Genomic DNA, 12,559 nt, shown 5'->3' on the forward strand with positions numbered 1-12,559 from the left:
TCGACTCTCCTGCAAACAGAACTGTTGATGAAGCTGGTGCAAAAACTGCATCTGTGCTTACGACGGGGCATGAAAGAACGTCATTTACATGTGTGTTAGCTTGTGCCGCAAACGGTGACAAGCTAAAGCTGATGATCATTTTTAAACGGAAAACTATTCTGAAGGAAGATTTTCCTAATGATGTAATTATTTGTGCAAACAAGAACGGCTGGATGTGTGAAACAATCATGCATGTGTAGCTACAAAAAGTTTGGCAGTGTTGTAAGGGATCTTTTTTACAACCAAAAATGTTATTGATAATGGATTCCATGCATGCTCATTTACTTGAGTCAGTGAAAACCAGATGTCAAAATTGTCTACGACCATAGCAATAATTCCTGGTGGCTTGACAAAAATCTTACAACCGTTAGATTTGTCAGGTAATAAATCCTTCAAAGCTGAAGTCCGAAAGCGGTGGGAGTGTTGGATGAGTGAAGGATTGCATAAGTATACCAAAAGCGGTAAAATGCATAGAGCATCTTATGAAGAAGTTGCAAAGAGGATAGGAAGTACGTGGAAATCAGTAAAAACTTCGTCAATAATAGCAGGATTCAAAGAAGCTGAAATTATATCCTTAGATAAAGAATTATATCCTTAGATAACCTGTAAACCAAGAGGATGAATGTGACGATCTGGAAGACTTGGACTTCAATCAGGATTTACTAAATCTTTTTAATTCAGATAATGATGAATCAGATTTTGATGGCTTCATGTGATATATAGTTTGCTGTAATTCCTTTTGTAAGTAAAATTTAATATTTTGTTGTTGCAACATTTTTTATAATATAGTCTGACTATTACAAATATGCACTTCTTTAGTGGGTAAATATAAGTATATACCTGAACGTAAATATGTTTTCCACATTTCTTACCTTTAATTTATTTTTGAGTTATGGTTTCATTTCATGCATTTTTCTTAACTGATATGTCATATATCAGGACTTAGGTTGAGATTTTGCACCTATACGGCCCACGACGATGTCACGTGCAATTTAATCTATTGCGGCGTTTCTGTGTAATTTAAATTTTTTCCCCCATCATTTTTCTCGAGTGCAGCTTTTACACTGATGCGGCCTTTCTTCCGGAAATTACGGTACTTGAATTTTTACATTTTTGTATTTCATCTTCACAGTGAGTATTTATGAAAGGCAATAACTTGCTTTAATATGTAGAGATAATTTTAAGGGTAAGCAGTTAGTTGTAAATAATTAAATTAGGTAGTTTGATAAACTTAAACATTATGGATTGACATGGCCACTATTAAATTTAATTTTTTAACAATATTTGCTAAAAAAGCCTTATTAAAATCAAAATCTAATAAAATTTCACAGTTTAAAATACATGTAATTTATGATATTGATTCTTAAATAATATTAGGATAATTACACATTAAAAGCTACAAAATGTTTATGTTTTGTAACAACAACACTCAACAAAATATTTATCCGTCATTTTAATTTGAAGCCTTCTCAAACATTTTGACTAGTTTATATCGATTTCCTTCTCTTTAAGCATTTTTTCCAACAATTAGAGATTTGTCTCAATATGCAAACTAATGCTCTCGCTAGTTTCTGCATGCTTTATCTCTTAACTTGTCAACCTCTCCACAATGTACCTATGAGGGTTTACTTGATCTGCTAAATTAAATAGTCCAAAATCCCCCACAGACGTGAAGCATTTTATTGCTATGTCTGAAAGTAACTACAATAACAAAGGTTTAAATAAGCCTCTTATTTAAAAAGAACTTTGAACATAAAGGCATGTTCAGACGCTAACAAAATCAATTACAGCTCACAGTGACAATTAAACAAGAACAATCAAAACAATAAAAATGTGGAATAGTGGTCAAAGATTATACAATTTAATTTCAATTTAATCTGGCTCAGAAATTCTATCATATGAGAAAATAGAAATGGGAAATTATAGTAAAGGCTGAAATCATAAACAATTGGATAATTTACATAATAATAACTGCACATATCTTTGAATAATTTCCTTTATGTATTCAGTTTCTTTCTTCAACACGTTTCCTTTTCATTTCAGAACTTTTTAATTCAATTAAGGATTTCTGTTATTCTAAAAAACACTAAATGCATTTAAAATGCATAGAAAAAGTGGCTAATTTTATTTCTTTAGTAATATGAACATTTAGAAGAAATATGAAATATATACGACAAAGGCCAGTTACAGAGCTGATGTGGATAAATTTTTTAGAATTTAGTGACACACTGAACAACAAAATCTAGAAACAGCAAAACTTTTAGAATTTAGAGCAGGCATTGGAAGCAGAATTTTAAAAGGCAGCAGAATTTAGGATCCACAGAGATTGCATCATGTGGGAAAATGCCTATATGTGTATGATGCATTAAAACATATTAAATGAATCTTTTAAATTGTATGTTTTCAATTCTTTATTAATAAAAAAAATCCCTTTCTATAATGCCTGCCCAAGTGATAAGATTAGAAGCATTTTTGATATTTTCCATGCTTGAGTCTAGTGAAAAGTAGAAAAACTAAACAGATGACAAACATGTTAAGATTCTAGTATCAGAAGTAAAACATTCAAATATTATGCTTTCATTGTTCTTCCAGATGTTCTCCAAAAAATAAGAAATTCATTGCAAACTTTCTGTAAAATACATCCATTATGTGTTGATACCATAGAGACATTTTTCATTTTGTCACATATTTCTCGAATCTTCTAGAATCATGGGTCTATAAATCTTCCCTTCAAATTCTTCTAAACCTTCCAAGCTGCAATGTCTAAAATCCTAATGAAAAATTATCCCTACCAATTCTGTCACAGCAAAAAGTTAGAAATATTTTGGAATAAAAAAGGAGGTAAAAAGTGTAAAATTAATTTTATATAGAAAACTGGTGCATATTCTGAGAATTTTCTATAGAAATTGATCTTAAAATCGCCAAAATGTTGATAAGTCGCCAAATTTAGAACCATTTAATAAAAGAATTCACATCTCCAAAAGCAAAAAGTTGTTTAAGAACTCTTTATTAGAAAAAAATGAATTTTGAATGTTTCACTTCTTGCTTAGAAACTTGAGTATCCCATCATTTATATTAGAAATTATAACCCATGAACCCATTCAAAAGATATATGTCACTGAATCGCCAAAAAATATTCCTCCAAAATGCTAATTCACTCTCAAAATGGCAGTCATAAAAACAGACAGAAATTTCAGGTGATTAAAATTAAGGACCTTCTGCTGAGTTTGGCCAAAAATCGATTCCAAAAAATCTAAGGACTCTTAAGGACCGTACAAACCCTGTGCATAAGGATTCAAGAAAAACTGACAAATCATCTTACCATGAATTCTTCTCAGATCGTGGCCCCATGGGTAGCGTGCCTTCCTGGAATTTTCTGCAATTGATTTGTTTTCAATTTTCTTTGTTCTCAGAAGGCTATTCAGAAAAAGAGATAAAAGTTAGCCTTTCCACCTTTTTTTTTTAGTGGAAAATTATTTAATGTAAAATCTAAAAACATTTTACTAACATACATTTAAGATGACAACATATAAAGAAACATATTTTTAAATCTTTTTATGATGGAAAAAAAAAAAAAGTTTGTCCATAAGATGGCTTCTCACATTAAACATAGACAGTTAAGTGATCTAACAACAATATCTTAAAGGAAAAACTAAAATAATACATTGATGTTCATCAGAAATGCTAATAAATAAATTATAAATTACTCTACTATGTTTTCTAAATGTTCAGCTACATAAGTATGGCTTTCATAAAAATATTTCAAGAGAAAAAATACTTTATTTTTGGAACAATATGTATCAATATTTAAATAACAGATTTAAAATTCATTTATTATACAGTTATCTTAATCAAAATATAAGACAACCAAATTTTTATTTTTTATTTATTTATTTTTTAAAGAATTTTATTTTTCATGGGAACTAATATTACAGAAGGCAAACTGAATTCAACAATATTGTACTACCCAATCCTAAAGTCAAAAATACCGTATTTATATTTTGCAGTTGAAAGTAGTTGCAGTAAATAGAAAACTAAAGCCCCATCCCTCCTTTTCATCTACATACTGCATGAACTAAACTGATTTCAGCAGTTCTGAGTGAAATTTCACTCTACAGACATGTTCAACTTCGTTGTGACAGAAAATGGCTGGTTTGAGAGTGGAACAAAGGATTGGAACTATTTTTAATGCTAACCATGGCATACATACTTCTATGTCCAGAGTAGTAGCCATATATATATTTCTTTTAGGGAAGGGACAGTGTTAAGACAAAGATCATTCAGGCAAGCCACTAGCATCTCTTATACTGACACAAACGTCAACAGAATTTACATGATGATCAGCAGTGAGTGAAAACTGAGTGTGCATCATGGAGTTAGGAAAGAGATGAGATGGCTGAACTGGTGTTTCATATACATTTCCTTGAAGCAGTGATGCACCTTTCTTGGTGATTAAAACATTCAATGACTTGCAATCAATTAATAGCTTTTGACAGGATTCAAGGAAAAATTTTGTAATTACATCATAAAAATAAGTACAACTATGTGTGTATATATATATATATATTTCTACAATATTTCAGAGTCCTAAATATGTGAAAAAATATTTCATTCTAAATGGAATTAAGTGCTTTGCTTTTATCAGAACATTTTTAATTTGAATAAAATGTTTTCACAGGCTTTTGCTAATTACATTAGAAAGATATTTTAAGGCAATTTGATTTTATCTGGTTAATGATTGCAAAATTTAAAACCAAAGTTTATTGAATTTTTAATGTTAAAGTTATGCATTATTTCTTTTCTATTTATAGAGCTTCTTTCTGAAAGTTTTTTCTACATATGAGATGATTTTCAGCTTCTGAGATTTCAAATCAAAATTCATAGTCACTCTAAAATTAATGCTCTGTTTGGTTTCTTTCAAATTAAAGCACCTTTGTTATTTAATAATAAAATATGTTAAATATTGCTAATTTTCATGTACTTAACTTTCCATGAGTATTTCTGAAGGGGAAGAGGGTGTCGTTAATATTATTTAAAACTTGTAACTGAATTATTATAGAACGTAAGGAAATAATTCTTTTAATACTTGTAAAACAATTTTTTAACCTTCATTTCAACAATAATCATTCTAAAAATTCTACTTTATTACTTCCTTAAGTACTCATCTCATAGACTGTGTTTTACAACCCATTTTAATAGATTGTTTCCCAGTATGAACAGTTTTTGCTTAAATAGTTTTATAAATATATTTTTAAACAGAATTTCAATTTATGTTTACAATTAGATAGATGTTAAGGTAATTACCTATTTTAATTATACACTCATGCTAAAAAAATAAGCAATAAACGCTAAAAGAAAAGGTACGAATGCAAAAATGGGAACTAAAACATATAGTTTACATATGAGGTAGAGGCTGCATTGCCAAATACAAAAAGGAAACCAAAATTAGCATAAAATACAATTCCATAGACACACAATGCCTTGAAAAAGGCATGGAGGACCCGAGTGTCAGTTTGCAAACAGCGATAGTTCCATGTAATCTAAAATAGCCAAAGTGGAAAGCATGAGCCAAAGCCACCATCTGCATGGTGAAATGTATTGTGTCGGGATATTGCAAACTGGTGCAAGACAATTCGCTGAGCTGAATGTGCACTGTAGTATCATCAATTGGCATATGGAATCATTACAAAAGGGATCAAAATCTCTGTAGAAAGCATGATTATGGATGTCACAGGATTACCACAACAGCTGAAGATAATTTCCTATTGCTGCTAGCATGATAGTTGACACTGCATCTCTCTGCTGCTGCAGGACAGCCCAAATATCTCGCCAAACTGTGTTGTGTAGACTGATTGATGATGGACAGTATGCTCGATGACCTGCAGTTTGTGTTCTTTTGTATTCACTGCATGACAGAGCACGGTTGAATTGGACTCGTGAACATCGCAGTTGGAACCCAAAGCAGTAGGTTCATATACTCTTTACGGATGAGTTTCAATTTAACATGCAGAAGGATTCCCGAATGGCAGTGATATGGCAAGAGCCACAGACATGCCATCGGGCACCAAACATCATTAAAAGAAACCATTACAGAGGAGGAGGCTTACTTGTATGGGCTGGGATAGTAACAAAGAGCCACACCGACTTCTATGGTGCTGATATGTGCTCAATTATTGTAAACTACTTTACAATAACTGTGATGAACCTGCTGATTCCGTCACAGCTATCTGATATTGCAATGAAATTCTACACCCTCTTGTAGCACCACTCTTTTATCACTGCAGTGGGTACCAACACGATATTTATAGATGGACAATGCCTGCCCACATAGAGCTCAAGTGGTACAAAGTTATCTGGAGAATGAAACCATTCTACATCTGCCATGATCTTCTAGATCCCAGGATCAGAATCCCATGGAGTTTATGTGGGACATGTTGGGGACAAAGGATAGCAAGTAATAGTGTGCTGCCATATACCCTTCACAAACACTGACTACAGGAATGGGTGTCACTGCCACAACAAGCAATCAATGACACTATTGCCAGTGCTTGCCATTGTCAAGCATTTCAGCTAGATGGTATCATACGCTTTATTACATTAGCATGATGTAGATGATGCACTGCATATTTTTTTTACCCATTTGGTCTATTGCGATGTCATGGTCATAATGCATGTGTTTTTGTATATCTTTCCTATATTGTTTGCTGTATGGTCTAGTAAAGCTACACCAACCTCTTGGATCAATTTCAAGCAAATCCATTAAATAGTTTTTGTTTTATTCTGTGCTTTGCCTTTGTTCATTATTTTTTGAGCGGAAGTGTATAATCATTATAAATTTAGATATGCTTAATAACTTCAGAGTAACATTTATTTCAGAGTGTTCTTCACATTAACATTCACAGAAATTTATGAATGAATAAATCCTTCATTTTCAAATACATTTAAAAATAATTTAATAAATATTTATGCATTTTGTTAAAGGCAAATGCATGCTGTATACACGGATATGCATAAATACTCATATATAATTAATACTTTTCATTTTCAGTATGTGCAAATCTTTGATTTCTGTGCATTCACTATATTTTTTGAGTAAAGTAATTTACAATAATTTAGCATATACTAGAATTGGAATTTACATAAGAAATATGTATAAATACAAATTAGATGAAAATTACATGCATTATTTTTAATATGCATTCAAAGTCAGTTTTCCTTTGAAAGTCCTCCACAAAGGCATCTCTCTCCTCACAGCAGATAGCCCTTGCATGCTTTACCCTATTTAAAAAACTTAAGCTGACCTATGCACTGAATTACAAATATTATAACATACATAATTTTACTCACATTTAACCATCAAGTTTCAAATGTTTTACTCAAAACCTGTTTGGGGATGCATTCATTATTAAATTAGATTTCCTAGTAAATATATTCTGGAATTCAATACCTCCCTCAGCAATTTTACCCAATTTAACAGTTCTCTGATAATATAATAAATAACAACTATCCATTTCAGACTTAAACATTAACCTCATTGTCATCAATCAGACCACAATTTTCAATGCCTTACTCTGTGCACCAACATTGCTTCATTTTTGGAAGCAGTTAAAACAACTAATTGACCTAAATTCACAAATATCTGAAATTTAAACATTGCAAGGAAATTCAAAATGCAACCATATGTAAAATGTATTGATACACCAATTAGAAGCATTGATGATGATTTCTTTGATGTCTTGAAACTGTTTTAAAATTAGAAGAACTCAATCTCAAAATTTATAATTATTTTATTTATTTTTTTTAACTACACAAAAATAAAATGATAAGTTTAAAATGAGAAAAAATTATGCCTCTCCCTTAAAAATTTTTAAAAAGTGCATATTACAATATTATGTGCATGACAAAAATGTATTTTATTTAAAAAATTTTCATATTTGGAATGTAAAATAAAAGTACAAATGCACTACCAAAGACAATGAAAGAAGTACACAAATTAAAACTCCTGTACCAGTTAGTTATAAGGAAATTGAGCTTTAAAGAGTGTTATATTTTTGTTGTCCAGTAGCTTAGAATTTTATAAAACAAATTCATAATCAAAATTTTGATTGCAAGTTATCAAAAGGTAACCAAGATTGATTTGTTGCCACTAAAAAATTGCTATGATATGCATTGCTACTGCTACACAAATTACCAATGCGACAAAACTACACTAATTGCTATTACCAATCCAACAATGAATGTTTCTTTTATATGTAAGTGTCCCTACTTTTTGATTTGCATGCAACTGTCCTTTGTGGAAGTAATACCCAACTGCCGCCAAGGTAACATGCTCTGGATGTAAGTAAAAGTACCACACCCCCTTTGGCTACCAAAGCTCAACAGTACTGTATTCGGGGAAGGGCATCTCTAATTTCTACATCCATGGTATGCATGTAGTAGCTGAACTAGTGAACTTGAAGTGGGAATCCCCACAGCAGATTATCACAGAAAACTTAAACACAAGGGAAGTCTGTGTCAAGATTGTGACAAAAAGTCTCTTGCAAGGAAAAAAGAAGTGCCATCAAAAACTGTACACAGAAATGTTATGACACTTTGAAAATGATTCAGACTTATCAGAATCTCTTATCACATTAAAAAAAACATAGATTTTTATTTATAACCTGGAGCTAAATCAGCAATCCATGCGGTGGAAATGCTCTAGTTCCCCAAGATAAAAAAAAAAAGCACGGATTCATGCTCAATATTTAATACAGTGTTACTTGTGTTCTTTGACATTCATGAAACTGTAATGTTTGAGTGGGTTTCTACTAGGGTTACAATCTATCAGCCCTACTCCTTATGGTTTTGATCAGACTTCATGAAAAATAACAGGGAAGAAAGAAGCCAAACTATGGGAAAATGAAAGGATTTTGAAACATAGCAGCATATTGGCCAAGTCTGCCAAACAATTTTTAATGAATAAAAAAATTACTTTTTATGAAATATCCTCTACTTGAGGGATCTGGCTGCTTCTGCTGGCCTAAAAAAGAATATGCTTTGATTGTCAAATAGAAAATGGCAGATTTATGTGAACTCAAAGGAAATGACTTTAAGTATGACCAACAGTGGCAGCACCAAATACAGATGTGTCATAATATCAAACGGAACTACTTTGGAGGTTTTGGCCCCACTAAGCTTTGAAGTAAGAGTCCACACTTTTTTTTTTTTTTTTTTTTTTTTAAGTTTGTGACATACCCCATACATTTAAATATCAGGCAGAAAAAAACCTTTATTAATATACAGACAACCTTGGTTTCACAAAGTCTATAGTTAGATATAATTATAGTTAAATTAATGAAGCAACTTATTTAAATATATAAATGGTGATTTTAGCTCAAAATGAAAATTGCACCTTACACATGAACAACAAATAAGTTTCTCTTATTATTCCTACCTTATGAGGTGAGCTGGTTTTTGATGAAGTAGTTTCTACTGCAATCTGAAACCCTATGCACATTACAAAATAGAAGCTGAAATCTTATAATTACTGAAATGTTTTTGGTGGAATATCTCCAAAATTAGTAGACTATTAGATTTGCACACTACCATGCATTTATCAACCATGGCAAGTATTGCCACTGCGCAAAATATTAGACATTACCTATCTTCCATAGAGCCAGCCCAGCAAATAACTGGTTTAAGAGCCACTGAGCGTGATATAAGATCTTTTACAGTAACTTTCAAATTACAGCTATTTTAAAAACTCAATTATTTAAAAACAACAAGCACATTTCTTAATAGTTTTAAATCTTTTTTTTATTTTATATTTTTACATCTAATTTACTTAAAATATGATTAATTAATAACAAATCCAGCTAATAGATATGAGCACTTAATGCATCGCATCAATTTAATTTCTAGAGGTTGATTTCAGCTTCTATTTTGTAATCTGCACAGGGTTTCAGATTGCAGTAGAAACTACTTCATGGAAACCAGCTCTCCTCATAAAGTAGGAATAATAAGATAAACTTATTTGTTATTCATGTATAAAGTGCAAGTTTCATTTTCATTTTGAGCTAAAATCACCATTTATATATTAAAATAAGTTGCTTCATTATTAAGTATTACAAAATATGTAACATTTTAATAATCCAAAACAAAGCTAAATGATTTCTTTGGTAGATAAGTAAAATTTTTAACATGTTAAAATCTATATTAATCTAAATCTACTTACCTTCAAAGTATTACATACACAACCCTTTTCCATAAATAGAAAAAGGTTTGCCTTATACACAATTACTTCATTAAAAAAAATTAAAAGCAGTAAAAAGTTCCATGCAGCCATTCTACTTGACTTTGAAACCAAATTAAGGGTTAATTTACTGAGGCAGGATTTGCAGTGTAATGCACAAGCTCTAGAAAACTAAAGTAGTTCAGTGACACATGTTTCTGCAAATTATTCACCTTGCACTTTTTTCCACAACATAATGATTTACATTAGTTATTTAGTCATTCCTTTTTATCGTGTTACAAGAAGGCTGCAACGCTTTTTATTTTGAATCATTAGTTAACCTAATTATTTATCACTGAAATTACAATAGAATTTTTATTTATTTATTTATTTATTTTTCTATACAGTTAACTGGCAAAACATAAGTTTGAATAATTGTTAGCAACAGAACTAGTTGATATAATATATTGTTGCAAAATGTCCAGCAGCTGAGCGGTGAGATAGCTTCCCCACAAACGCGGTGTTAAAATTGCTAGAAAGTGGCAGGAATGCCATATTTGACATGAAATCACCCATTTGGCAACAAAATTGGCAATATGCACAGACAGAGCTAGAACATTAGGGGTTTTCTCAGGAATATTCTTGAAGGTAGGTTAAGGCTATATATACTCTGCCTGTAAAGGGATAAAGTGGTGTCTTGAATTCAGAGATTAGCTTGTGAGTGATCAAGCGAGTCGGAGCTGTACTTTAGTGCTTTGTTGTGAAGCTGGCTTTACATTATAGCCTGAAGGCTGCTGATTGCTGATTGTTTCAGCATATTGTCATAGTTTTTCAATGAGTGTAAACATTTCTTTGGAAATGCCCTGTGTGATAGCACTTACTGGTGAATAAACTGTGTTTTGATGCCTCATCAAGTGTTATCATGAATTACTCCCAATCTATGAATCTGTAGAACACAATAATATGCACCCAATCTAAATACAGCCAGCAATAATCAAAATTAAAAATGGTAAAAAAGTTAATGAGGTAAGAATATATAAGAAGAGGTACTAGTTTTTATAATTAATATTAAAAGCAGTGATTTCTAAAGGATATATCACATTCCAGATATAGATCAGAGAAATTATATACAGTGTCTCACAGAAGTGATGGGACACTTGTGCTTTACAAAAGGAAACTGTAGTAAAATAAATTAAAAAAACATGTAAAAATTTTTGTGGGTGTGTTTCATACTTAAATTTAGTAACAATTATTACATAACATACATTTTCTCAAAATATTAAAATATTAATTTAATAAAGATACAATTGTTTAGAACAGAGCAAAAAATGGCTCACATAAGTGATGGGACACTTACTTTTCCATCAAATATTTATCCAAAAATTTTACTTTTTAAAAGGTTTTAATATTTTGTTGGATTTCCTTTTACTTTTAAAACATGATTTTATCTTCTTGGTATGGATTCGACTAATTTCTTTATGATTTCTGGAGCGATTTTACCCCATTATTCTTGAAGCACTGATTTTAATTGTTGCTTTGAAGAAATTGTGTGTTTGCGAATTCTTGATTCCAATTCTTGCCAAATATTCTCTATGGGATTTAAGTCTGGAGATTGTGGTGGTGTTTTTATTATTTCAGGATAGTTATACAGCAGCCAGAGTCTAACGTTCAAAGCAGTGTGCCTGGGGCCATTGTCTTGGTAGAATTTTAAATCGTTATGAAGGTTCAATTTTCGTGCTGAAGATTTCAAATTTTGATTTAAAATGTCAATATACTTGTAATGATCCATTATACTGTCAATAAAAACAAGATTACCAACTCCAGCGGACGACGTACACCCCATACCATAACTCCTCCTCCACCATGTTTTACTGTTGGCACCAAGTTCTGTTTGTGAAATTCTTTTTTGGGGTTTCTCTACACCAAGATTCTACCGTCAGAACCAAATATATTAAATTTACTCTCATCAGCAAATATAACTTCATTCCAGTAATCAGACTTCTTATTTATGTCGGATTTTGCGAAAGCCAGTCTGAGTTTTCTATTCTTTTCACTTACAAAGAATTTTTTCCTGGCTGCTCTACCGTGATACCCAGCGGATTGAATTACTCTTCTAATAGTCTCAGGATTAACAATTACTCCATATAATGCTTGTAAATCAGGAGAAACTTTAGGAGCATTCATTCTTGGATTTTTTTTTAATATTTCGAACGATAATTCACTTTATTCCATTGGATAGCTTTGATGGTCGGCCAGGTCTTCTTTTATCCTGAATCATATGATTCTTTTTATATCGTTTAATGATATTGA

At 31.3% G+C, this 12,559-nt stretch overlaps 1 protein-coding gene across 1 annotated transcript in view; it reads right to left on the reverse strand.

Annotated features, from left to right (window-relative positions):
* The window catches only part of LOC118193446 (uncharacterized), a 111,645-nt gene that overhangs the window by 3,920 nt on the left and 95,166 nt on the right, over window positions 1-12,559 (reverse strand). The window contains exon 12 of the mRNA XM_035364537.2: window positions 3,362-3,456. Within this exon, the coding sequence (XP_035220428.1) occupies window positions 3,362-3,456 (95 nt within the window). The remainder of the gene's footprint in view (window positions 1-3,361; window positions 3,457-12,559) is intronic.

This window comes from Stegodyphus dumicola, chromosome 3 (assembly GCF_044657685.1).
Source record: "Stegodyphus dumicola isolate Sdum_Otavi_A_Nest chromosome 3, ASM4465768v1".
NCBI lineage: Eukaryota > Metazoa > Arthropoda > Arachnida > Araneae > Eresidae > Stegodyphus > Stegodyphus dumicola.